Genomic DNA, 23,591 nt, shown 5'->3' on the forward strand with positions numbered 1-23,591 from the left:
AAACGATTTTATTAAGTCTAAATACATGAGAAAAATGTATCTTATGGTTCACGACTTATGCAAAAATATTTAATCGTTAGCCAACTAGTGGGACTGAGACAGAGAAATATTACCCTGTATATTTTTTCTCCTCTGCCCACAAGTTTCTATCACCATTTGGGTAAAACACAGGGTACTGCAAAGAGCATTAGAATGGGTCTTAGAGGACCAAATTTGGGATTCCTGTTGAGCTCCGACTAGGTCTGACTTCCTCATTTCATTTGTGCTCTATGCAAATTTAAGATATATGCAAACATACATAAGTATGCACACACATACGTAGATATACACACATATTTTTATTTGATCATGTAATCACTACAAACTTCATTCTCTTTTTTTGCTTTTTTCAGTATAAATTGATAAAGACTTGTCTTGCTGAAATTTGTACACAACGGAAGTTGATTTTTTGAGGGTATCGTAATATTGTTTTTCATTTGGCTTTCAAATAATCAATATTAGGAATCAGAGGTGTATGATATGTATAAAGATGTGCTGTCTACAGGGGATGTCAGACGTATGCTAACTCTCCATTGTGTAAAGAGATCATCTCTAAATCCCTTGAGTGACTGTTTAGCTAACGTTTAGAGTCTCTTAAGCTTATATTTGATGCTAAACCAAATAGGCCCTTAGGGAAGAATTAAGAACAAGCCAGACAGTATAAAACTCTTATTTTGTTAAAGTTGAATAGTATTTGTTGCATTAGGTATAGCCAGGGTGATTACTCTGAGGGTTAGTTGAGTACTGTCTGCCCTCATAGCCTCTAAAATAAAGAGACCCAGGTACACATGTGGACTAAACGGATTAAATGCTTTTATCTTATTATTTGCCATTCAGAGGATGCCCTTTCAGAAACCAGAATGTCATTCAGATTAATAGACAAGGTCATGCCTCCACTACCACAATGAATCAAAATTGTGGGGGCAGGGGTGGGGCTGGGGTGGGGGGAGAGGTAAGGAACAAATCTTGACCTAAAAGCCATGAACTTTCTTTTTGTATTCTTGAGTCTTGGATTTTATCCATAGAAACACCAATGTTATTCAAACAATAGGAAGTAGAAAAGATTCATCACTATTTAGCAAAACTTTAAGGAAACAAAAGTCAACAAACATTCCTAAATAAACAGATTTTTTAAACACTAACTCTCCTTTGGGTTAATATTGTGATAACCTAATATATGTTCTTTCATTTCAGGAAAATTATTCATGAACTTTTTTTTGTTAAAACACAGATTTTGCCTAAATTCTAAGTTAAAGCAATGCAAATACTTCTCTGTAAGTCTAGTTGAATTTTTTTTTTTTTTTTTTTTTTTTTGCGGTACACGGGCCTCTCACTGTTGTGGCCTTTCCCGTTGCGCAGCACAGGCTCCGGACGCGCAGGCTCAGTGGCCATGGCTCACGGGCCCAGCCGCTCCGCGGCATGTGGGATCCTCCCGGACTGGGGCACGAACCCGTGTCCCCTGCATCGGCAGGCGGACTCTCAACCACTGCGCCACCAGGGAAGCCGTTTTTTTTTTTTAATTAGAGGTTACATGTTCAGTAATCACTTGTATTTATTGCTCTTGCCACAGTTTTTTTTCAGGGATTCTTTGGAGTTTTTTCGTATATTTATTCATGAATAGGATTATTTCTCTTTTTCCCATTTCTTCTGTTTGGACATAGCTCTGCTGGATGCTTCAGTAACTGCCAGGTCCCACCATCGCTTCCAGATACCACAGCAGGTTTGGTACCAGGGTTCTGCTCGGGACCTGCTGCCTGTCCTAGGCAGCATGCTTTGTGCACTGGGTGCCCAGCCACACTCCCGCTGAGCTGCCAGGTGCTACGGTCTCTGCCATCCTCCTGGCACCATTGTTTCCCACTGTTCGCTTTTACCCCCCAGACACCCAAAGCTGGATGTATAGGCCCTCTGTATCCGCAAGCTCTGCATCCACGGGTCGAAAATATTACCCCAAAAATTCCAGAAATTTCCCAAAAGCAAAACTTGAATTTGCCTCCTATCTCATAGCATCATTTACATATCATTTACATTGTATTAGGTATTATAAGTAATGGAGAGATGGTTTAAAGTATATGGGAGGATGTGTGTAGGTTATACGCAAATACTACATCATTTTATATAAGGGACTTGAGCACCCATGGGTGTTGGTATCCGAGGGGCATTCTGGAACCGATCCTCCCGTGGGTACGGATACTGAGAGAGGACTGTACCTCAGGCTTAAGCTGGCGTACACTCTGTATAACGTAACTTCCCTGGTAAGAACAGCAAGAGAATGAGGGGAGAATTTTCCCAAACCCCTTAAGTAAACTTACTGATCGTGAACTTCTGGTATAATATATGTAGACTGTTAATTCTTATCCGTTGCATGTAGCCGTTCTTTACTTCTTCAGTTCCTTTACTTCTCTGTGCTTCAGTCTCCCCATCTGTAAAGTGGGGATAATAATAGTCTTCATCTCATAGGGTTTCCGTGAGGCTTAAATGAGTTAATAAATGTTTCATGCTTAAGAAAGGGCTTATAGAGCGACTGCTATTTAAGTGTTGGCTGTGATTATTTTCCAAGCTTACTGTAATTCATTTTGTCATATCCTGTATTTCATTAGCTAACTGAATGGTTTTCACAGGTGACCTAAGTTTGCTTTTCCCTTTCTCTTTTTTATTTTTGTCTCCCTACTTCCAGTGTGAGGATTTTCCTTTGAAATATCCTTCCTGCTTTTGTTTAGCGCTTTTGCTAGGATTCCTGATGTGGTTGATTTCTCATTCATTTACTGGCTAATCTCATTCAGATTTTCCATCCCTTCCTAGGCAAAAATGGAGGGGTAGGTGGTGCGTAAGAGTCAAATCAAGGAGAAGCCAGATTTGTGACAAGTGAGTCAGGATCCAGAAGAGGGGGATGTATGAATAAATTATCCCAGAGGCGGAGAGGGTGACGGGGGATGAGAGGAAGGTGCCCCTCGCTCCCCACAGCCTCCTTCCAATTCAAGGACTGTATGAGCCTTTCAAGGCTTGATGGAGAATCAAGAAATGGAAGTCCCTTCTGCCACCACTCACCCGGTCCCCCGTCACTTCAGCCAGCTCACAGTGCCCTCAGCTGCTATCACTCACCAAACGTGACGTGCTTCTCAAATCCCAGGCCTTTGTGCACCCATTCCTTCTCCCCAGAATGAGCACCATTTCCTTCTTGGGGAAAACCATCCTCCACCTCTCAAGACCCAGCTCACGGCGTGGTCCTAACTAGCCTCTGGGAAGCCTTCCCCTCCCCCCATCTCCCTGACAGGGGCCCTGACTGTTTGTCCCAACTCTTCCTCCTGTTGCCACCAGCACAGAACTTACTGGGGTCTTCATGATGAACCGGGCTTATTTCTCCAATTTGAAAGTGAGCCCTTGGAAGGCTGGGACTTTTTATCTACAGGCCTGCTAAAGGGCCTGGCACCCAGTAACCAAACCAAACCAATGGTGATTACATGACAGACTGAATGACAGCAGAGCGAGGAGAGAAGAGGAAAGCTGCTAAGAGGTGAGATTGTCCGAAAACTCCCTGTAAGTACAGGATAGTAAACTATGGCCAGATGGTAATAAGTAAGGGAGAACAGTGGGAACAAGAAATTGTTAGGAAGTATTCAATATCCTTCCTTCTGTGAATGAGTCACTTGACCCAGCTGTACCCTGCGAACCTTTGTCTACCTGGCTAGTTCAGCTGGAGCTGCTACACCTCACCCCCAGGGCTGGACATGATTGAGGTCAAGTTCATGGCTCCCCATTCACCCCTTCCTGACTATGCAATTGGCCACTCCCAGGAGGGTGAGGGATCCTGAGAATGGAGCATGTAAAGTGCTGTGAGCATGGAGAGCTAGGGAACCAGCTGAACTCGCCAGCCATGTGCTGCTTCTTTCCCTGTCTCTGGGCGCTGTCCTTCACGTCCTTCACAGCGGTGACTTTAGAGCCCTTCAGAACTGGGGGCCCCCAGCTCAGTGCTGTAAGCAGCCTACTTGCTTCAGCTCCAGGCTTCGGGGCCCCCCAGCCTCACCCTGGTCCGAGGTCTCAAGTTCAAGGTGGGGTCCTGTCTCATTCAGGCCTGTGGCACCTCTGTGAAAACTACTTCTTTTAAAGTCACAGGCCGGGTGCCACAATTAGGCCTCTGCCGTCCTCTCTAAGCTGCTAGATCCCGTCTTTGGAAGTGCTGAGCACATGGGTACTATTTCTGAATCTGTGAGTTAATTGTCTTGAGTTCCAGTCCATTCTGTTGAGAAAATGGGCCCCTGCAAGTGTTTGATGGGAGACACTTCTGAAAAGTGGTGCAAGAGCACACCTCCCACTTCTCAGCCCAGGGAGCGAACGTCATTGATGGCCTGCTATGTGCGGGGGACAAGGCACAGCCTCGCCTAGTCCTCAGCAGAACGGCATCTTCCCTCCCCGTGGAGGTGGCTGGTAGAAGCAAGCCGCTTCCTCCCACTCCTTCCCAAGGAGCCCAGAAGAGCAAACTCATCCAAGGAGCGACCAAACGTTTAGTTTGTTCCAAGAGGAGGATGTGTGGGACTCGGTGGAAGAACCTGTGCTGAGTCCCCTGCCCGCACCCCGGGGCCCAGAGCAGAGCGAGGGACCTGGCGGGGGAGGAGGGCCGCCCAGCTTCCTCCCTTCCTTGGCGCTCGGTGTGCAGTCTTGCTCGCCTCTAAGTCTCGGCATCTGGATCCCTCTGACTCACCTCTTGCTCTGACTGGGAGGGTGTTTCCAGAGCATTCCATCGGCCTGACCTCAGCGGCAGCCCCGGCCTCACCCACTGCCGGGGCGCCCAGGGCGCTGCTTCCTGAGCAGCCTGTCACCCCTTCGCCCCCTCTTTCTGCGAGGAGCCCACTTTCCTGGGAGCCGGGCAGGTCACGCCTTCCCAGAGGCCTTGGCCCGTCCACACAGAGGGAGATTTTGTGCAGAGCCGCGAGACCGAGCTTTCTCTGAGCGTCCCCGGAACAGGAAGGGGAGAAATCCCGAGCTGGGCCTCAGGGCTTCTGCTCCACAGGGATCATTTGTGGAACAAGAGGACATCTTCTCGGTCGCAGGCACCCGTGTGGTGCCGAGAGGCTGCCAAGGGACCCTTCCCTTCAGCCAGGCTGGGAAGGACACCGGGAGGCAAAGCTGGCCGTGCGGAAACGGGGGTGGGGGCCGCCTGGGGCCGTTTCTTCTCCATCTTCAGGAGTCGGTGTGGAAAATTCCCGTTCAGACATGAAAACGGAGCCCTCGGAGGGGCCGTGGAAAAATGTAGATTGGACCAAAGGACATAATGAGATCTGATTCAGATGCAACTTCCAAAGAAAGCTAAAGGTTTAGGCCTTCACTGAGTCCTGTGTAACCGGATGATGTGGTGACTTTGATGCCCTCCAGCTCCCTTCTTTTTTGAAATGGAGTTACTTGTATGTCTTGCCATCCCCCAAAAGACACAGCAGGAGCATAAGCACTTAGACGGTGGTGACATTATAGTAAAAAAAAATCACTAGTGTTCAGTCATCGCAAAGCAGGATTTGGAGCGCCTGGGAGAGACCAGGTGCGGAGACCAGGTGGAGAAATTCCTCTCTGAGTTTTAACTACTGGGTTCGGGTTTCGGGTCTGAGCTCTGCCTGGGAAGGTGGGCAGACTCAGAAGGGAAATGAAGGTGTCCCCTGAGGGCTGACCACCTAGACGGGGTGGGTGGGTCAGCTGAGAAAGTCTTATGGATGGGGGAACTCTCGGGGCAGTATTTTAACAAGTGGCAATGTCTCCCCACTAATGGAAGGTGGAAATCAAGAAAAAGCCAAAGAGGGTGAGAGAGAAAGATCATGTGAGACGAGGAAAGAAGAAAGAACCAATGGGTAGTGTAGAGGGACTCAGTGTCAGGAGAAAATGAATGTTAACTTTCCAAAGAGTCTCTGCTACAGTAAGCCTTTCAGCCACCTTGAGAAAGCCTTAACCTCTTGGAGAAGTGCTTCAGCTAAATGCAAAGACTGAGGATAAATACTCCAAAGGAATGACGGTAAGAAAGAGAGCAGGGTAGAGGCCCTGCTTTAGTGACCGTAATTGCTAATAGTGGCAGTAGAAGATCTTAACCATTCATATATTTTAATAGCTTTAATCATAAGTTAAAAGAATAGTTGTACCTATTAACAGCTTATCACGTACCTCCTCATTTTGACCCAAAACAAGGCCCTCAGAGCACTTACAAAGCACAGAAAAGAACGACTCAGGTGCCCGCCCAGGACCACAGAGAGGGCTCCAGTCAAAACAGCCAGATTCTAATTCTAATTCTCATCAGTGTCCCTCGGATTAGAGTCGCCCAGTGAGCCAGGATGGCTCGTCCTTTGTACACGGTCCTCAGCTGCGTCTGGCTGGTGTTTAAAGACAACAGTCATGTTCAGTCCCCTTTTCGGTTGGAGTGAGCCAATTGTCCGAGGAGACAAACCCCAACCTACTGCCAGACTGTCTAAATGAAGAATCACAGTTAAAACTTGACAGGGAAAATAAATCCCGGAATTCCTAGGCTAAATGTCCAGGTACCATGCTGGGCCTGCATTAATAATAAAGTTCCTGACATCTGTGAAAGGGCGGAAACCTTCACTGCTTACAAAACAGACGCAGTCATCATTTGTTTGTTTAAGGGGAAATAGCCTCTGGAGAACCACAAAACTGGAAAAGACATCACAGATTATCTTCTAAGGTAACCCCTGGGCTAAATGTTTCCCCAAAAGATTTTAAATGGACTGATTATAAAAAAATAAACATATTTATAAGTGATTACCGATAGTGAGGTCGTGTTTGAGAGACGGAAAAAGGAAGGCTGTAGTTTTAACCAGGCTTTAAGAAACTGCAAGTATAAAGACAGAAAGTAGCTCCGGAGTTGTCCGGGCCTGGGAGGAATGGGCGCTTGAGAAGGGATGGCGAAGGCGCAGTGTCTTTATGGAATAATAAAAATGTTCTAAAATTGATTGTGGTGATGGATGCAAAATTCTGAATTTACTAAAAGCTATTGAACTGTACACTATAAATGGGTGAATTGTATAGTATGTGAATTATATCTCAATAAAGTTTTTAAAAAGTAAAGCATTTGTATGATAATTGCGTATTTTGCCTATAGCCTGGGGATCTAGAGAACTAAGAGGTGTACAGCAGCACTTCCCAAACTTTAATGTGCGAACAAATCACATCGGGATCTTGTTAAAATGCAGCGTCAGATTCAGTAGGTCCTGGGTAGACCCTGAGATTCTACATTTCTAGCAAATTCCCAGGGATACAGACGCTGCTGGCTCATGGGTCACGTTTTGAAGGATGTCAAAGATGTAAAGGATAGTCATTTTCCCTGAAGAATTTGAACAAGAATTGGTGAGACAAGGTGCCCAGAAACTACTGATTAAAAGAGAGGTGTTTGAAAGAGGGGTGTGTGTGTGCAAACTTTAAGTGCTCTACAATTTTGTGAAAATTATCCAAATTCCAGCCCTTAGAATGCTCTAAGAAAATGAACATAACTTTTTTCAGGCCCTGACTATCCCCATCCTAAGCCCATAATCCTTTCTTCGTGTCTATGAGTCTCATGGATAAAAGTCACAGGACGTGGTCATGTCACTGATCTGTTTTTTTCCCATATGGCTACCCTGTTCCTTACAAGGATGCTGGACAAGTGAGTGGGGGTTCTCACCCGGGTGTAAAAGCGACTTAGCGAAACTTTCTGAGATTAGCATGGCTCTTAGTTGCTGAACAGTGCCATATATTTCTATCAATCAAAAGAGCAATGACTTGAGGACATTTCTTAGGGCTCGGGGCATCCAACAGGGATTGCATTACAGCTCAGTGACTGACAGAGAGAAAACATGACTTCTGACCCTAGGATTGTGGCCTGTCACATGTTTCGTTGACTTTTTTTTTTTTTTTTTGGCCGAGCCAAAAAACCCTGCAGGATCTTAGTTCTCCAGCCAGGGGATCTTAGTTCCCCAACCAGGGATCGAACCCATGCCCCCTGCAGAGGAAGCATGGAGTCCTAATCACTGGACCTCCAGGGAATTCCCTCATTGACTTTTTTTAATGCAGACAAATTTCCTGAGGAGATCTATGGATGCAAGAGTGAGTTAAAGAGGAGTTGGAAATGTTTGTACCTCTCTGGTGTTCTTAAAAAAAAAAATCTAATTTCAGCATTCTGCAAGATCCCAGATTTTACCAAGGGCTGGATATTATCAACTCAGAAGCTTAAAAAAGGTTTTATGATCTTTATGGCACACGCGGCAGCCTCTGCCCACTTTGGAGACTTTCAGTTCTTGTCAGGGCCCTTGTACTGTCTTAACTTCCTCCACCCTTTCTGGATGACGGGAGCTGGGGAAAAGGCATGGCACCCACAAATCCACCCGGCTACAGCCAGAAAGGGTCCGTTGCAGTCACCCCTGACTCCGGATGCAGAGAATATAGTCATTCTCAGCTAAAGCAAACACTTTCCCATCTGGGAGGCCCACTGAGCGACAAGCAGCTTTTGATGTAGACATCATTCCCCCAGAGAGCTATTTGTCTGGAGGCTTTGGTGGGGGGGAGAGGAAAGAAGCTTGTGTGCCAAGATGCCGTGCTATCATAGTTTTGCTTCCTGCAATGCGATCCTCATGGGTTTGGGTAGAAGCGGTTACCCTGGCACTTTCAAAGGAAAGTTGCTTCTGAAACCAGATTCTTCCTGCCAGAGCCCTGACATGCCTTTATTAAGGCTGATGAAATAATCTGCAGAGGATTGAGCTCACAGACCTTTCTGGCCAGAAATGGACAGAAACCAGGCATAGGTCTGAACTCCACCAAGTGCGGCTGTCAGGGACACTGGGCTAGGTTCATGGAGCCTTTATGCCAGAAAGACTGAGAAATTATTTTGGAAAACTGAATTCCTGCTGTAAGAACATCACACTGAGAAGCAGCTCAAAGGGAAGGCACCGTTGGGCCATTGCCAAGAAATAGAACTGTGTCTTAAAACTGGTCCGAATTTCGGGAAACCCAAACAGAGCACGACATAATGGAAATTTCTCTCAACAGTATTCCTTAAAAATCACTGATAAACATTGAAATGATTTGTAAACTTAGGTACACTTATGAATTCAGGTGATTCTCGTTAAATTTCATCCTACATTTTACCTAAGCATTGAAGGAAAATGCTCCTCATATAGAGGAAGTCGCATGAAATTCTCTATTGCAAGTAACTAAGGTGACGCATACCCAGCCTTTCAGCCCTGCGCCCCATCTCAGAGGCTCAGTGCTGGGGCTACTGGGACAGCCTCATTAGAAGCCCTATGTGCCACCAAGCTGGCGTCTCAATGACGCTCAGACTCAGCCTTAAGGAGAAAAATCTCCCAATGCAGAGTGGAAAATAAGCAGCTTGAGAAGTGTGAAAACTCTTGCTTCCTTTCTGCCCAGGGAGCCTCAGTTCGGGGCAGAAAATGGAATTTGGTGTTTGGAGCCATCTGGCAAAGAAACCACACTGCTCTCTCTGTCCAGCTGTCCTTCCTGGAGCTGGGCGCCAGGGTGGCAAGCCCGAGGTAGGGAGACACCTCAGGAGAGCGACTGTGGAGTCATAGCAGTTTCAATGTGAGTACCTGCCTGGGACATCCCCTACGTGCCCGTCCCAGGCCCCTCACCCCCCGAGGCCTCGGCACAGCGGGGCGGCAGCTTGGCAACTGGTCAGGGCTGAGCAGAGGGTCTGAGGAAAGAGAATGTCTTTCTCTGCGTACCACGGAGGGGGGCATCATCACTCTGGGAGCGCATAAAAGGTAATTCAATTGAAAATGGCGCTAATAAAACTTGTGTGCATCTGTTACTACCCACCTCATTCCTACACATTTTAGAGGGACAGATAATGTTGGCATGACGTGCCAGAGAAATTGTAAAATGTTCCTTTGAATTTAATTTTTAAATTTGTTTTATTTATTTATTTTTGGTTGCGTTGGGTCTTTGTTGCTGCACGTGGGCTTTCTCTAGTTGCGGTGAGTGGGGGTTTCTGCGCGGGCTTCTCATTGCGGTGGCTTCTCTGGCTGCGGAGCACGGGCTCTAAGCATGTGGGCTTCAGTAGTTGTGGCACGTGGGCTCAGTAGTTGTGGCACGTGGGCTCTAGAGCACAGGCTCAGTAGTTGTGGTGCACGGGCTTAGTTGCTCCGCGGCATGTGGGATCTTCCCGGACCAGGGCTTGAACCCGTGTCCTCTGCATTGGCAGGCAGATTCTTTTTTTTTTTTTTTTTTTTTGCAGTACGCGGGCCTCTCACTGTTGTGGCCTCTCCCATTGCGGAGCACAGGCTCCGGATGTGCAGGTTCAGCGGCCATGGCTCACGGGTGCAGCCGCTCCGCGGCATGTGGGATCTTCCCGGACCGGGGCACGAACCCATGTACCCTGCATCGGCAGGTGGACTCTCAACCACCGCGCCACCAGAGAAGCCCCGAATTTAACTTTTGATATTAGTCATGGAGCTCAATGTAGTCACTATTGGAATGGAAAACCAGAAAGCAGCTTAGGTGTAAAAGACAGAGGCTTTTCGGTGCGGATGGTCCCTGTGTGAACAGGAGTGAGTCGTTCTTCAGAAATGTGGAGGCAAGATCGATGGGTTTGACCACAGAAGACGTGGTTCCAGTCTGGGTCCTGTCACTCACCAGCCATAAGGACTCTCCGGCAGGTCAGTTTCTCTCTCTGAGGTGCACTGTGTGGACTGTCCTTGGGGAAGCTGTACCTCCTTGGAGGGCTGGTGTGAGATAAGACATGTGAAAGTGCTTTGCAACTGTACGGCCCTGGATGATGAGCGGAGCACCATTCTCCCCAAGCAGTGGTCCCAATCATCCACTGTAAGCTGTGCATCATAATCAATTCCATCAGCACATTTATTAAGCACCCACTATATACAATATAAGGGGCTGGGGTCGTTCCAGACATGGTCACTGCCCTAAAGGAGCTCATGGTCTACTTAGTGAGAAAGAATATATACTCCATCGCCACTCTTATTACAATGAGATTAAAAAAACAGGCCCTGCCTCTCCATGAGTGTGTCAGGAGTGAGTCAAGAGTACCTGGTCAAGAGTGACCCAGGAGGGACTTCCCTGGTGGCGCAGTGGTTAAGAATCCTCCTGCCAATGCAGGGGACACGGGTTCAAGCCCTGGTCCGGGAAGATCTCACATGCCACGGAGCAACTAAGTCCGTGTGCCACAACTACTGAGCCTGCATGCCACAACTACTGAAGCCTGGGAACCTAGAGCCTGTGCTCCGCAGTAAGAGAAGCCACCACAATGAGAAGCCCACGCACTGCAACAAAGAGTAGCCCCTGCTCGCCGCAACTAGAGCAAGCCCGTGCGCAGCAACGAAGACCCAACGCAGCCAATCCTCCTAAAATGTAGATTTCCTGTCTTGATTCCTACATACAACAGAGAAATGTTCTACGGAGGTAAAATGATATTTCAAACACCAGGACTTGAAGTCTTTTGGAACAGAGAAATCAGGTAAACAAGGAGACTATTATTATGTCATTCATAGTTTTCCAATATTTTCATTAGACACCAAACTGGAAACTTCTGTTTATACAACCCGGGGAGTTCACGAATGAAACGTTGCCCAGATGAAGCCATTCCTTTCTCGGTGCTCAGACCACAGGGGTGTGTGAGTGAAAGCTGGACAAAGAACCTGGATTACATGGCCGGTTTCTGTTCACTAAACATCGGGGTGTCCACTTACAGACAGACACACTGACAGCAAACAGAGTCCTGCAGTAGCATTCCCAGGGCTTGTGACATGCTCTTAACAGAATCATTCCAGGGATATTAAGTGTCTCTCTCCGACAGCCTTTCTTTCCCTTCACGGTAACGTTAGAGGTACCACAGAGGAGAAGTTCCAGACCTTCCAGGGTTTGTGCCCTGGAAGGCGATAATCCTGACTCTTCAGCAAACTGCTCCCAGAGAGGAGCTCCCAGAGAAAGCTCCTTTGTAGGAGCACTTGTGAGCTGGGCATTGCTCAGCAACGGTTATCCTACCCAAAGGACATCAATCCCCATGTCACAGTGCCCTTGGTTTTCTTCATTCCAATGCTTTCTCCGATGGGCTGCTGTCTTCCCAGAGTTGAAACAAAGGGGGCTGCCCAACGATCAGGCAGGGCCCGGCAGCTGGCTCGGGGCTGTCAGCAGGCTGAGGGCTGCAGTCAAATGTGTGATTCATAGCTGGGAGGAGGCTGCCAGCTCCAGCTGCAGGGGTAGAGTCGGCACTGGCCGAGAAGGCCCTGTCTGCTCTGTGCCCTTGTGTGCCTTCTGCGCCGGAAGCATGGCCCGCACACTCACCCCCCACTTCTCTCCCCCAGTCCCTGTTTCCATGTGGAGCTGTTCCACTGGACAGAACAGCCAGCGAGCCCCTTCATTCTGTCCATAGTCAATCAGGTACTCGAAACAGCACATGACTCATGCTGAACTCGGCCAAGACCAACAGCATCAGGCTCCTTTTGTTGAAGAGTTAACTCTAAGTTCCATAAACAATTTCCATCAGTGGAGTTCTTGTTGCTTACACGGCACTGTCTACAGTCAGGGAAAAGCCACAGAAAAGCCAAGCCGCAGAGTAGCACAGTCTTTTCCCTCCTTGAACGCTCTTTCTGGAAGATCATTGTGGAAATGTTTTCCTCTGCGACCTGGCCATGGTCAGCAGGTTGAGTTGGTGGTGCGGGCTCAATGCAGAGCTTATCAGAGAAGTGCTGGGTTTCAAGTGCAAGAACCAGCAGTGCCACTCCAGAGAGGAGTGAAGGTCAAGGATAAAATTCATCATTAAACTCAGGGGTCTGCTGTCAATGCTGACTGCGGTTTGGGGCAAACCTCAGGATTTCTATCTGGGAGGAAAAACAGTCCATACCTCTCCATGGCAATGAAATGTGTTGTCCTAAGAACTGAGGAGCTATAGCACTAAGGGATCTTTAAAACTCTGGTGGATGAATACTCTTCAAGCTGTGCAAATAATGTTTTTAATACCTGGGTTGAAGGCGATGAAACCTTGTCAATTCTCTGAATCAAGTGAGAGGTCAAGTTGCCTCCTCGCTTTAAGAAAGCTTCTGTTGACACACTGCTAAGAGAGAAAAGCAAAGTGCTCTTGTATCTCCAGTCTACTAACTTTTGTGTGAGACAAAAGAAATATATTTGCCGCTGCCCATTTGGTTCATGGCACACAGGAAGGAAAAAGAAGAAATCAGTGAGGATGGGTGGGAGCAGGGTGGAAACAATGGAGGGATGGCGACAGGAGATGGGGGGGTGATACCTCTCTGAGTATATATTTTTTGAATAGTTTGGGCTTTTTTTGCCATGTTATGTTTTATATTCTCAAAATAAATAAAGCCAGTAAGACTGAGGGGTAGGGGAGAGGCGATCTCTGTCATTCCTTTAGGAAAACCAAAAATTGTTTCCATCATCATGGTGATGGGAATGGTCAGTCAAAAAAGGACATAAATAAAGGGCACAATTTTAAAAAATAAATTTATTTATTTATACTTATTTATTATTTTTGGCTGTGTTGGGTCTTCATTGCTGTGTGCAGGCTTTCTCTAGTTACGGCGAGCAGGGGCTACTCTTCATTGCGGTGAGCTGGCTTCTCTTGTTGTGGAGCACAGGCTCTAGAGCGCGTGGGCTTCAGTAGATGTAGCACGTGGGCTCAGTAGTTGTGGCTCGCAGGCTCTAGAGCGCAGGCTCAGTAGTTGTGGTACACGGACTTAGTTGCTGCGCGGCATGCGGGATCTTCCCAGAGCAGGGATGGAACCCGTGTCCCCTGCATTGGCAGGTGGATTCTTAACCACTGCGCCACCAGGGAAGTCCCAAGTCTTTCTAACTTCTAAAGGAAACTGCTATAAACTTGGAAATTGAAATCTACACAATCTAGAGTTCTATAGTTTCCACATGGCTGGAGCTCTTTGAGAACAGAATAGTGTCCATATGATCCCAGTGAGGGTGTTGACAAGAGTGATGCTGTGGACTGAATGTTTGTGTACCCCCCTCTCCCCTCAAAATTCATACATTGAAACTCAATTCCCAATGTGATGGTAGTAGGTGGTGGGGCCTTTGGGTGGTGATAAGATCATGAGGTTGGGGCCTTCATGAATGGCATTAGTGGTCTTACAAAAGAGACCCCAGAGAACTCCCTTGCCCTTTCTGCCACGTGATGATACAGTGAAAATATGGCCATCTATGGACTAGGGAGTGTGGTATTACCAGAACTGAATCTGCTGGACTAGGGAGTGTGGGAGTGTGGTATTAGGACTAGGAAGTGTGGTATGGACTAGGGAGTGTGGTATTACCAGAACTGAATCTGCTGGCACCTTGATCTTGGACTTACCAGCTTCTAGAACTATGAGAAATAAATTTCTGTTGTCATAAGCCACCCTTTATGGCATTTTGTTACAGCAGCCCTACTGGACTAAGACAAAAGAATACCTTTTTGGGACTTGTGGGAAGTCCTCAGGGCTGGCTCCAGGCAAGTGATAAAACAGGTGGTTTGTCTCTGAATCTTGTCTTCTCATTTCCTGCCTTCTCTTCCACCCTTAGATGAAGAGTTCAGTTGCCATGCTCAGTTCCCTCAACCTGTCTCCATGCCTGATTAGCTCTGACAGGGCATCAAGTCAGGAGCCTGAAGAATGACCTTTAGGTCTTAAGACCATACATAAATGTTCTGGTAGTCTAGCCACATCCGGTGTTCAGGACAGTGTTTTTGTAGGAAATAGCTGTAATCACTTCTAGTAAAAGATCTGGAAAGATCTGAATCCAGCATTCAGAATATATGCTAAGTGTACATGTTCAAGTCCGACTGGGATAGCCCAATACCAAGTTGGCTTGCTGGCATGCAGAAAAACCCCAAGTAAACTTGACTTTGCTTCCGCCACTCCAGAAAGTTGGGATGGATGTAGTCAAGTCCCAGGAGGAAACATGCAGATCAGAGAAGACTGAATACCCAGGATCCAGTAAGGTTCCAAACTGACCATGGAAGTTCTGGCCCATCCCCGGTTCCCCCTCAATCAATGGTATTGTGTTCGGGTTAATTTGGACTCCTTTCCTTAAGGCGACCTCCTTTCCAGGGCACAGGTCCTCCAAAGACATCTCTTGCCTGGAGTAGGTTTCCTTGACTGTCATTAACCACATACTTAGCATTGGAAAAGAGACGGAAAGAGTAATTTGTCGACTTTTGTCCCATAGAACTTACCCTAGATGTTTTATTCTTGTCTTTTATTTTTAGCAATGACAGCAGTTGGTTTAAGTTTTGGTTTCTAATAAATCAATTCCATTTACCTCACCCTCTATTAAATATGCCAAGCAGATTTTACGTCATAAATCTACTATTTTAATGAGATTTAATGAGCTTATCCTTAGATCTTCAAAGATTTATAGACATTCATCAGAGTGGGAAAGGGCTGCTTCCTCTATTGGCTGTATATTTAAAGAACACATTTCAGAGAAGTCATTAAAGTGACGTGTGTCTTCCCTCTTCAGAATCTTCATAACTGTTCTGTGTACATGTGTGCATCACAAAAGAGCTTTTTCCAGCCCCAAGCCTTTGAAAACCAGGACGTGTGACACAGTGATAACTACAGCTCCCCAGAGCCCTGTCTTTTTAGATCTGAGCCATGTGTTTTGATAAATAAATCATCTCTGAAGTGCTTATCTTGCTTCTGGCAAGGATATAATAATTTAGATGCCTGCTTCGTAACGCCTACAGGAAAGAGAACGATTCCACATCTTGGCATGAGAAAGGGAAAGGCCCGTTAACAACCCAAATTACAATGTGGAAAGGATATGGGGGCGACTTGACTCAGAGTTGGAGGGAAAAAAACCTGGAGATTTAAATACTAGTTGGGTCTAAAGCCAAGAAAAAAAGGAGATGAACTCACAGATAACAGAACTATGAAACAGCCAGATGTTACAGGACTGTCATCATATAAAGGTCCCTGCTTATTTCTGAACCTCAGTCCGTGGAAGAAACTTTTGTTACTGGACTTAATCCATTCGGTGCTTGAAACTTCTGTGAGGTAAAGCCATGCATCCCAGGTGTATTTTGGGGTAACAAAAAAACAGTTACATCGAGTCCCTGAATTTTGTGTGAATGAAGCTGTTTGCCAAAGCTAATATTTGTAGCCACGTGACTTACCGTTCACGGAAGAGGTGGACCAATGGGAATGAGTGGGTGGCGAGTGCCCTGCAGAACCACCTTGATGAAACGAGGCCTGAACACTCCACACCTGGATTTCACCAACTGTGGATAGAAGAAATTGCCCCATCTAGAAAAATGTTATTTTGTTTACGTGCTATTGGGAACATTATTCGATGCCTTCAAACAAGGAAATCCTTGGCAAAGTCCCTTCAAAACCAAGCACCGGGATAAGGTTTGTTCCTCCCGATGAACAGTTTCCTAAAATTATACGAATTCTGCAACTGGTTGTTTTCCACTTTTCTAGGTTGGTGGACAGCTCAGAAGTAAGTTTTATCGCTATCATTCCTCTCAATTAGAATGTATTGCTATAGTTCCTTTCCTTTCCACCTTAATTTTGGGTTCATTTTGGTTCCTAAAATCTTTTCTACCATCTGTTTTTTTTTTCCTGAAGTGGGTGGCATATAAAAAAGGTGCAATTAATTCAGAGGTTTAAAATGTGCCTCTTGAGACGTTTATTTCCAAATAGCGCCTTATTCCCCGGCAGAATATTTGTTTCCTCCCTCTCCATTGTTTATTTATTTGAAGTAAGAAAGAACAAGAAAGCAAAAGACAGCAAATCAAAGGCAGAGGGTTTGCCTGGAAAATTCCCAGGAAGAAGCAACGGACAAAATAATACCCCCTGAAACAGACAGGTCCTACGGAGAATTATGATTTCCATGTTCAAAACTCTTTCTCTTGTACAAACATAGTTGGAAGCTGGTTTTAGCCACTTCTTCCCTCAATGCTCAAGTGAGAGTTGAAATGACAAATGTGCCCCGAAGCCCCAGGTTTCACCTCAGGTGCTTGCAAGTGTAGGTGTGTTTACCTGGAGTCCCAGGATGGAAGGCTTGTAAAAGGAGTGAAATTAATACGCAGAAGGTGACCTGGGAGATTTCCCCATCCTGGTTGCTAGCCACATTCCTAGATTTCTAGGACATTCATTAAGATCTTTGCATTTGTTTTAAAATTGTCCATAGTTATTAACAAGGTTTGAGAAATTAGTTCACAAGTTGGAAGATTACTCCTTAGGTAGAAATACAAGGGCCTTGGGCTGTTTCTCTTCAAATGAGTATTTAGTGACTTCTTGTGAGTCTAGTTTTGAGGAGGAAAGATCTGCTGCTTCCTAATTTTCTTTGAGTATTTTTAAAGTATTTTGAATGAGTTTTTGAAAATGGAAACCCAAAAGAGCTTAGAACAGCAGGGGGACTAGCGATCTGAAAGTGGGAACACTGGAGTTCGATTCTTGCCCTGTCCTTATCTAGGACAGCAGTACCAGTGGGCTGTTTTCCACCTAGCCCTCTATCCATCCTTCTCAACCCTGCCCAGGGAGGCCAATCCTGCAGACTGTATCACCCAGGTCCCCTTGCTGTCTGGCATCTCACTGGTCTTGGCCTAGGGATGACAGGTGGGAAACAGGTTGCGTGAATCCTCCCCATTCCTGCCCTTGCTTTTGCCTCATCGTCCTTTGCTTTTCTCTAACCCTGCCTACAACTCTCTAAGTGGTCCCCTGTTAAGGTCTTGTCATTTGAACCATCTGGGGTGGCTTCTGCTTTGAGCCAGGCTTCTGATACAAATGACAACCAGCTTTAGCAAACTGGAAATGGATTTCAAGCAGTGGGATTAAATTCTGAAATTCTGGGATCACACCAGCTGTGTCTGAATTCTTCCTAAGAGACTTGTTAGGTGGGGAGAGAAGCGGGGAAGATTAACTGGTCTCCGCATGCCTGGGGCCCTTGCGGCCTTTTGCTCTATCTTACGAGAAGTGTAAGACAGAGGACAGTTCAGGTGGTCTTGAAGTCACTGCTCCAGGGGCTTAAAAACAATTTTACCCGCCAAAGGTATTAACGCACTTGGGCACTTGAGGATAAAAGAGCTTTCTTTACTCATGAGTCAACCGAAAATTTTAATTAAAAATGGAGGGTTTTTTGGTTTTTTTTTAAATAGCCACTTGACAAGAGGGTAAAGAGAGCCCATAATGGGGTAGTGAGACCAGAGTCCAGGCTTCACTCTGCTGGCCACACTGTCCTCAGGACCTTGCAATAAGCTAGAAATGTACACAATTGTAGGCGAAAACTTCGAGGCTAGGGGAGGAGAGGAGGCCAGACCAGGGTGGGCAGTGACATCCTCAGTCTTTTGTATTTATATCTTACACACACACACACACACACACACATATATATAACATCCAAGTACAACAGTCATTTGTACCATTTCCCAGGAGACACAGATGTTTCCAAGGCAAGGCAGGGCGGGGCTGGGGGCAGCACGCGGGACGGGGGCTGCCTCACAGAAGCTGCAGGAGCTTCAGCGATTGTAAGAGAGCTCCGGGCTCCGCCGACGCCAAATACTGGCAGCAGAGCCAGTCCTCCAGCTCCACCCCGCGCCGGCGGTCCACCGCCTTCTCGGCGAACTTCATCATCATCAGGGCCCGCTTCATGTCGATCCAGTTGCTGAGCGTGGCGCACAGCGCCTCCTCCGAGGTGCCCGGCTGCTCCACCAGCTCCCGCCGGGGTCCCCACAGAAGGCACTGCAGCACGCGCTTGGCCTCGCCGATGCGGATGCGCTTGATGGGGTCGGCCTGCAGCAGCAGGTGCGCAAGCCGCTGCAGGCCCGGCGAGTAGAGGGACAGCGCGGGCAGTGGGGGCAGGTCCTCCTGCCGGTAGTCCTGCTCCCGCAGCTGCGCCCGCACCTCGAACGGGTTGGGCTGGTGGAGCAGCTCATAAATGAGGATGCCCGTTTGGAACTCGTCGAACTTGCGGTACTGGGAGGCAGACACAATCTCTGGGGCCAGGCGGGCCTGGCTCTTTTTCTGCTGCAGGTTGGTGGAACCGCCCGGCTTCTGCTTGGCCTTCAGGAAGTTGCTGATGATGAGTCGGGGCAAGTGCTTCTCGCCGGGCCCTCCCTGACAGGCGGGGCCAGCCGGAGGGGTGGGCGTGACGCCGGCCGGGAGGGCGGCAGAGGGGCAAGAGGAAGGGGTAGCTGCAGGGGCAGGGGGTATGGTGGTGGGAGGGGCCCAGGAGGTGGCGGAGGAGGGGTCCGGGGAGGCCTGCGGGGCGCAGTGCACCAGCAGCAGGTTCTCCAGGCATAGGTCCCGGTGGATGATGCCGTGCTCCTTCAGGTGCTCCAGCCCGTTGCAGAGCTGCAGAAGCAGGAAGCACACGCGCCGCTCGTAAACTTCGGGCTCAGACTGGTGGCTGGTGGCTGAGTCTTGCACAAAGTCCGAGGCGGTCTGGTGGGGTACCTCTCGGGTGATGACCACCACGCAGTCCTGCTCCTGGGCGGGGGGATGTGAAGGCAGGGCAGACAGGGGGTCCTTGGGCGCATCGGGAGAGGTGAGCATGCTGGAGGGCACCGAGGCGACAAAGTGGCCGCAGTCCTGCTGGATGTTGAAGTGCACGGGCACGGAAGGGCTGCAGTATGAGGCTGCTTTGGGCTCAGGGGTTTTGCAGATCTGTGGGGGAAAGGGGCAGTGAGGTCAAAGGGCCAGAGCCAGCATTCGGTTCAGCAGCTGGGGTTGGGACATTTAGCTTTCCACATGCAAAACGGTGAACTTACACCCATATCTCACACAATTTAACTCAAAATGGATCCCAGAGACCTAGGTCATAATGGAGAGACTTAGATGTGAGAGCCAAAACGTACGCACTTTTGAAGAAAACACAGGACAGAATCTTTGAGACCTTAGGCTGAGCCAAGGAGTTCTCAGATACTACACCAAAAGCATGGTCCATGAGAGAAAAAATGGCACCAAAAGCATGGTCCACGAGAGAAAAAAATGGACAAGCTTGACCTTACCGAAACTCAAAACTTGTATGCTTCAAAGGATACTAAGAAAATGCAAAGACAAGTAATAGAGTGGGAGGAAATATCTGCAAAACACATATCCAGTAAAATGATTTCTATCCAGAATTTACCAAAAATTCTTGCAATGCAGTAATAAGATAAATTACCCAATCAAAAAGTGGGCAAAAGATCAACAGGCATTTCACCAAAGAAATATATAATTGGCCATAAACACATGAAAAGATGTTCAACATCATGAATCATAAGGGAAATGCAAGTCAAAACCACAATGAGAGACCAGGTGAGGCCCACCAGAACGGCTATAATAAAATGATAACAGCAAGTGTCTATGAGGATGTGGAGAAATGGGAACTCTCATTTATAGCTGGTGGAATGTAAAATGGTACCACCACTCTGGAATACGGTTTCGCAATTTCTTAACAAGTTAAACCTAAAATTATCACACAACCCAGCAAGAGTGAGTTCCCTTGGTAGGAAGACGTCCCCATGCCCACAGCGTAGGCTGGACAAATTCTCAGGAAGCCAGATAAGAGCTTACACAGGCAGTCAGCCTCACTCCCCAGCCCTTGCACCTGAATTGGCAGCTACCTTATAACAGATGTGTTCGACCCCTGGGATGTTCCCTTCTTGGGGAATCTCGGGGGCAGATGCAGGCCCTAAATCTCTAGGACTTGGTCAAATTCTCTTAGGCTGCCCTAGTTTCTAGATCCAGGTACATATGCCATGCCTACCGGCTGGCACAACCTGTGGGGCTGATTTCAGTGGAACCGCTAAGTGGAAGCCATGAGCTTTTCCTCCAAGGGTGAGTCAGAGCAGTTGAAAGAAAACAGAAAGCTCTCCAGAGAATAGGGAACCCAGAGGGCCCGAAGGCACCCTCTGAACCAGAGGTGGGAATAAACAGACGGATGATCTCAAGCTCCTTTGGGGAATTCCCAGTATCTTTCCCACCTCTTCTACATCTTCTTGTACTAACGACAGCGACTGCCAACTAAGGATCCTGAGCAACAGGAACCCTCATCTGGTGGCCACACAACTGAAGAGTCTTGAGCCAGACACAGTGGCCCCCTGTCAGGCCTCAATTTCCCTCTAATTACACTGAAAGGGTCGGTATATGGTCTGTGGGTGCCCCTCTCAAAAGGAGATGATGCAACCCCAGCCGTACTTTGTAGAAAGGTAAGGATCAGTGCGTAATCCTGAGAAGAAAGGCATTTCGCCTCCATCTATAAAATATCATCCTGCAAACAATCCAAAAATAACCCTTTGGGGTGCTGCACGGCTGCACTCAGATGAGTACAGCAGTGTTTATGGAGCACCACAATGCTTACAGGTGACGTTTTTAGAAGTTCTGTTGCAAGTACCTTTTCAAAGAGATTTATTTATATTGCAGTTCTACAAAGCTCAGCATAAAACCTGGCATAAAAGAGCTCCGCTTCTGAGAAAACTTTTTAAAAGATAATTGAAGGGCTTGGGGGAGAGAACACATTAATTTATTGATCCCTCTATTAGAGAAGTAGAATAGAAATAAAAGGAAAGTACATTTTATCCCAGACAGTGCTTCCTATTACTAACAAAAGTGATTTCAGAATGCATGCCTAAAAGGCACTGCTGCAGGCTCTTTCTTATCCAAGCACACCCAGCTATATTCAGTTTTTATTTTTGGCTGTGTTGGGTCCCCATTGCTGCACATGGGCTCTCTCTAGTCGAGGCAAGCAGGGGCTACTCTTCGTTGCGGTGCGCGGGCCTCTCTTGTTGCACAGCACAGGCTCCAGAGCGCAGGCTCAGTAGTTGTGGCGCACGGGCTTAGTTGCTCCGCGGCATGTGGGACCTTCCCGGGCCAGGGATCGAACCCGTGTCCACTGCACTGGCAGGCGGATTCTTAACCACTGCGCCACCGGGGAAGCCCTGTATTCAATTTTTAAATGGCAATCTTCTGGAACACTATTACACTAAAGGAAATTTGGGAGGGGTCCTCAAAAAACAGTCTTGCATATAAATACCAACCCCTGTGTATGGACCCGTCTGCTGTGCCATCCATGGATACTGACGTCATCCCCTCCAGTGAGGGCTTCTCAACTACAACATATACCTACCGAACTCTTGCACCATGCCTACAAGCATTTTGTCATGTAGTGTCTCGTTAAATCTCATTGAACAACTCAATGAGGTAGATGCTACTACAGAGGAGGAAACTGAGACTTCAAGAGGTTAAATTATTTGCCCTAGATTATACAGCTAAGAAGTGTTCTGGAGGTGAAAAGTATGGGCTTTGGAGTGAAAAGGACCTTAGTTTAAATATAAACTCTGTAAACATTGGCAACTTTCCCTTGATTCTTGTTATTTGTAGTAGTTATGTTCTATTAAGTAGCCACAAACACTGAATGCATGAATGCTGAACCACTGCTCCTGGGGAAATACAATGTGAAGTTCTTGCAAGCCTCTGGTCACAAGATGTTCACCAACTTATCAATATGTAACCTTGTTGTATACTGTGTGTGTTTCTGTTTAAAGACGCCTTATTCATAGATACTGCTGATGCACTAACACTGACTCACAGCCAACAGCAGTGTAACTCATGCCTGAACTAAGCCGATCTAACACCCTCTCAAAGGTGCATCACAGCCTTCCTGACCTTAGGAACACGAGACAGGACTTCAGCGCTCAGCGTGGCCATTTTAAAGCGAAATCGCCAACGAAAAGCACAGAAGTGTGACGATGAGGCACTCAATAGACACAAAAAGCACACCTGTGTACAGTATGAGAGCTGAAACAAGAAGGCGGAGGGTCCCTTTGTACCACCTCAGCTGAAGACGTGCAAGTCAGATGACCCGGATTTCCGCCCCTGCCCACTGTGTGCCAGTTCAGGAATGAACCCCAAAGCCCTCCAAGTATTGACGTGGGGTTACAAGTAAGTTTCAGCATCGAATTCACAAACGCAGAATCCACGAATACTGAAGATCAATGGTATTTATCTCCAAGTATGTTTCTCCTCTGTATCTCAGGGGCAGTGTCCCTCTTCACAGGGCCACTGGGAGCATTAAAGGACACAGCACAGGTGTAGCTTTCATCACAATGCCCAGGCGAGCACCCACCGGGAGAGGTTGCTATGGTGACTGCCCTTGCGGGTCCGGCTGTAGCCATGTGGTGGTGCTGGGCAATTCCAGAGCTGGCTGGCTGTACAAACCCAGAGGGTTCAGCTGCCGGGGCCTGGGCTGTGTTTCCAAGGATCCCTTCTCCAGGGTATCAAAGGCCTGGGCCCGGCAAACACTCTCCTTGGGAGCTCCAGGCACTTCGCACAGAGGTGTAAATGAAAGAGGAGAGTAAATGACAAGTGGCCTGGATGCATTTCAGAATCAGTGAGCTGGTCCCTCTGGCAAGACCTGCAGCTTCCTCACTGCCTCGAACAAAAGACAGAGCGCGTGTTATCCAGAGGGGCAGCCTGGGCCACCGCCAAGATCATTCTACAGTGTCAAATTAGAGGTGAGGGGAGAGGAGGGGGCGGAGGGAGGGGATGGCTTCTTTTCCACCCCATCTCCCCTCACCGCCCCCCAAGTTCATTTTCAGGGAGTCTGTGCTTGGGTTCTGGCTCAAGACCTTCACACAG

General features: G+C 47.5%; 1 protein-coding gene across 4 annotated transcripts in view; it reads right to left on the minus strand.

Moving 5' to 3' along the window:
* Positions 1 to 16,635: 16,635 nt before the first annotated feature.
* The window catches only part of PRAG1 (PEAK1 related, kinase-activating pseudokinase 1), a 49,022-nt gene continuing 42,066 nt past the window's right edge, over positions 16,636 to 23,591 (minus strand). For all 4 annotated transcript variants that reach the window (XM_060291774.1, XM_030832227.2, XM_060291775.1 and 1 more), the window contains one exon: positions 16,636 to 19,637. In XM_060291774.1, coding sequence (XP_060147757.1) covers positions 18,471 to 19,637 — 1,167 coding nt within the window. In that variant the 3' untranslated portion in view covers positions 16,636 to 18,470. The remainder of the gene's footprint in view (positions 19,638 to 23,591) is intronic.

This window comes from Globicephala melas, chromosome 21, assembly GCF_963455315.2.
Source record: "Globicephala melas chromosome 21, mGloMel1.2, whole genome shotgun sequence".
Classification (NCBI taxonomy): Eukaryota; Metazoa; Chordata; class Mammalia; order Artiodactyla; family Delphinidae; genus Globicephala; species Globicephala melas.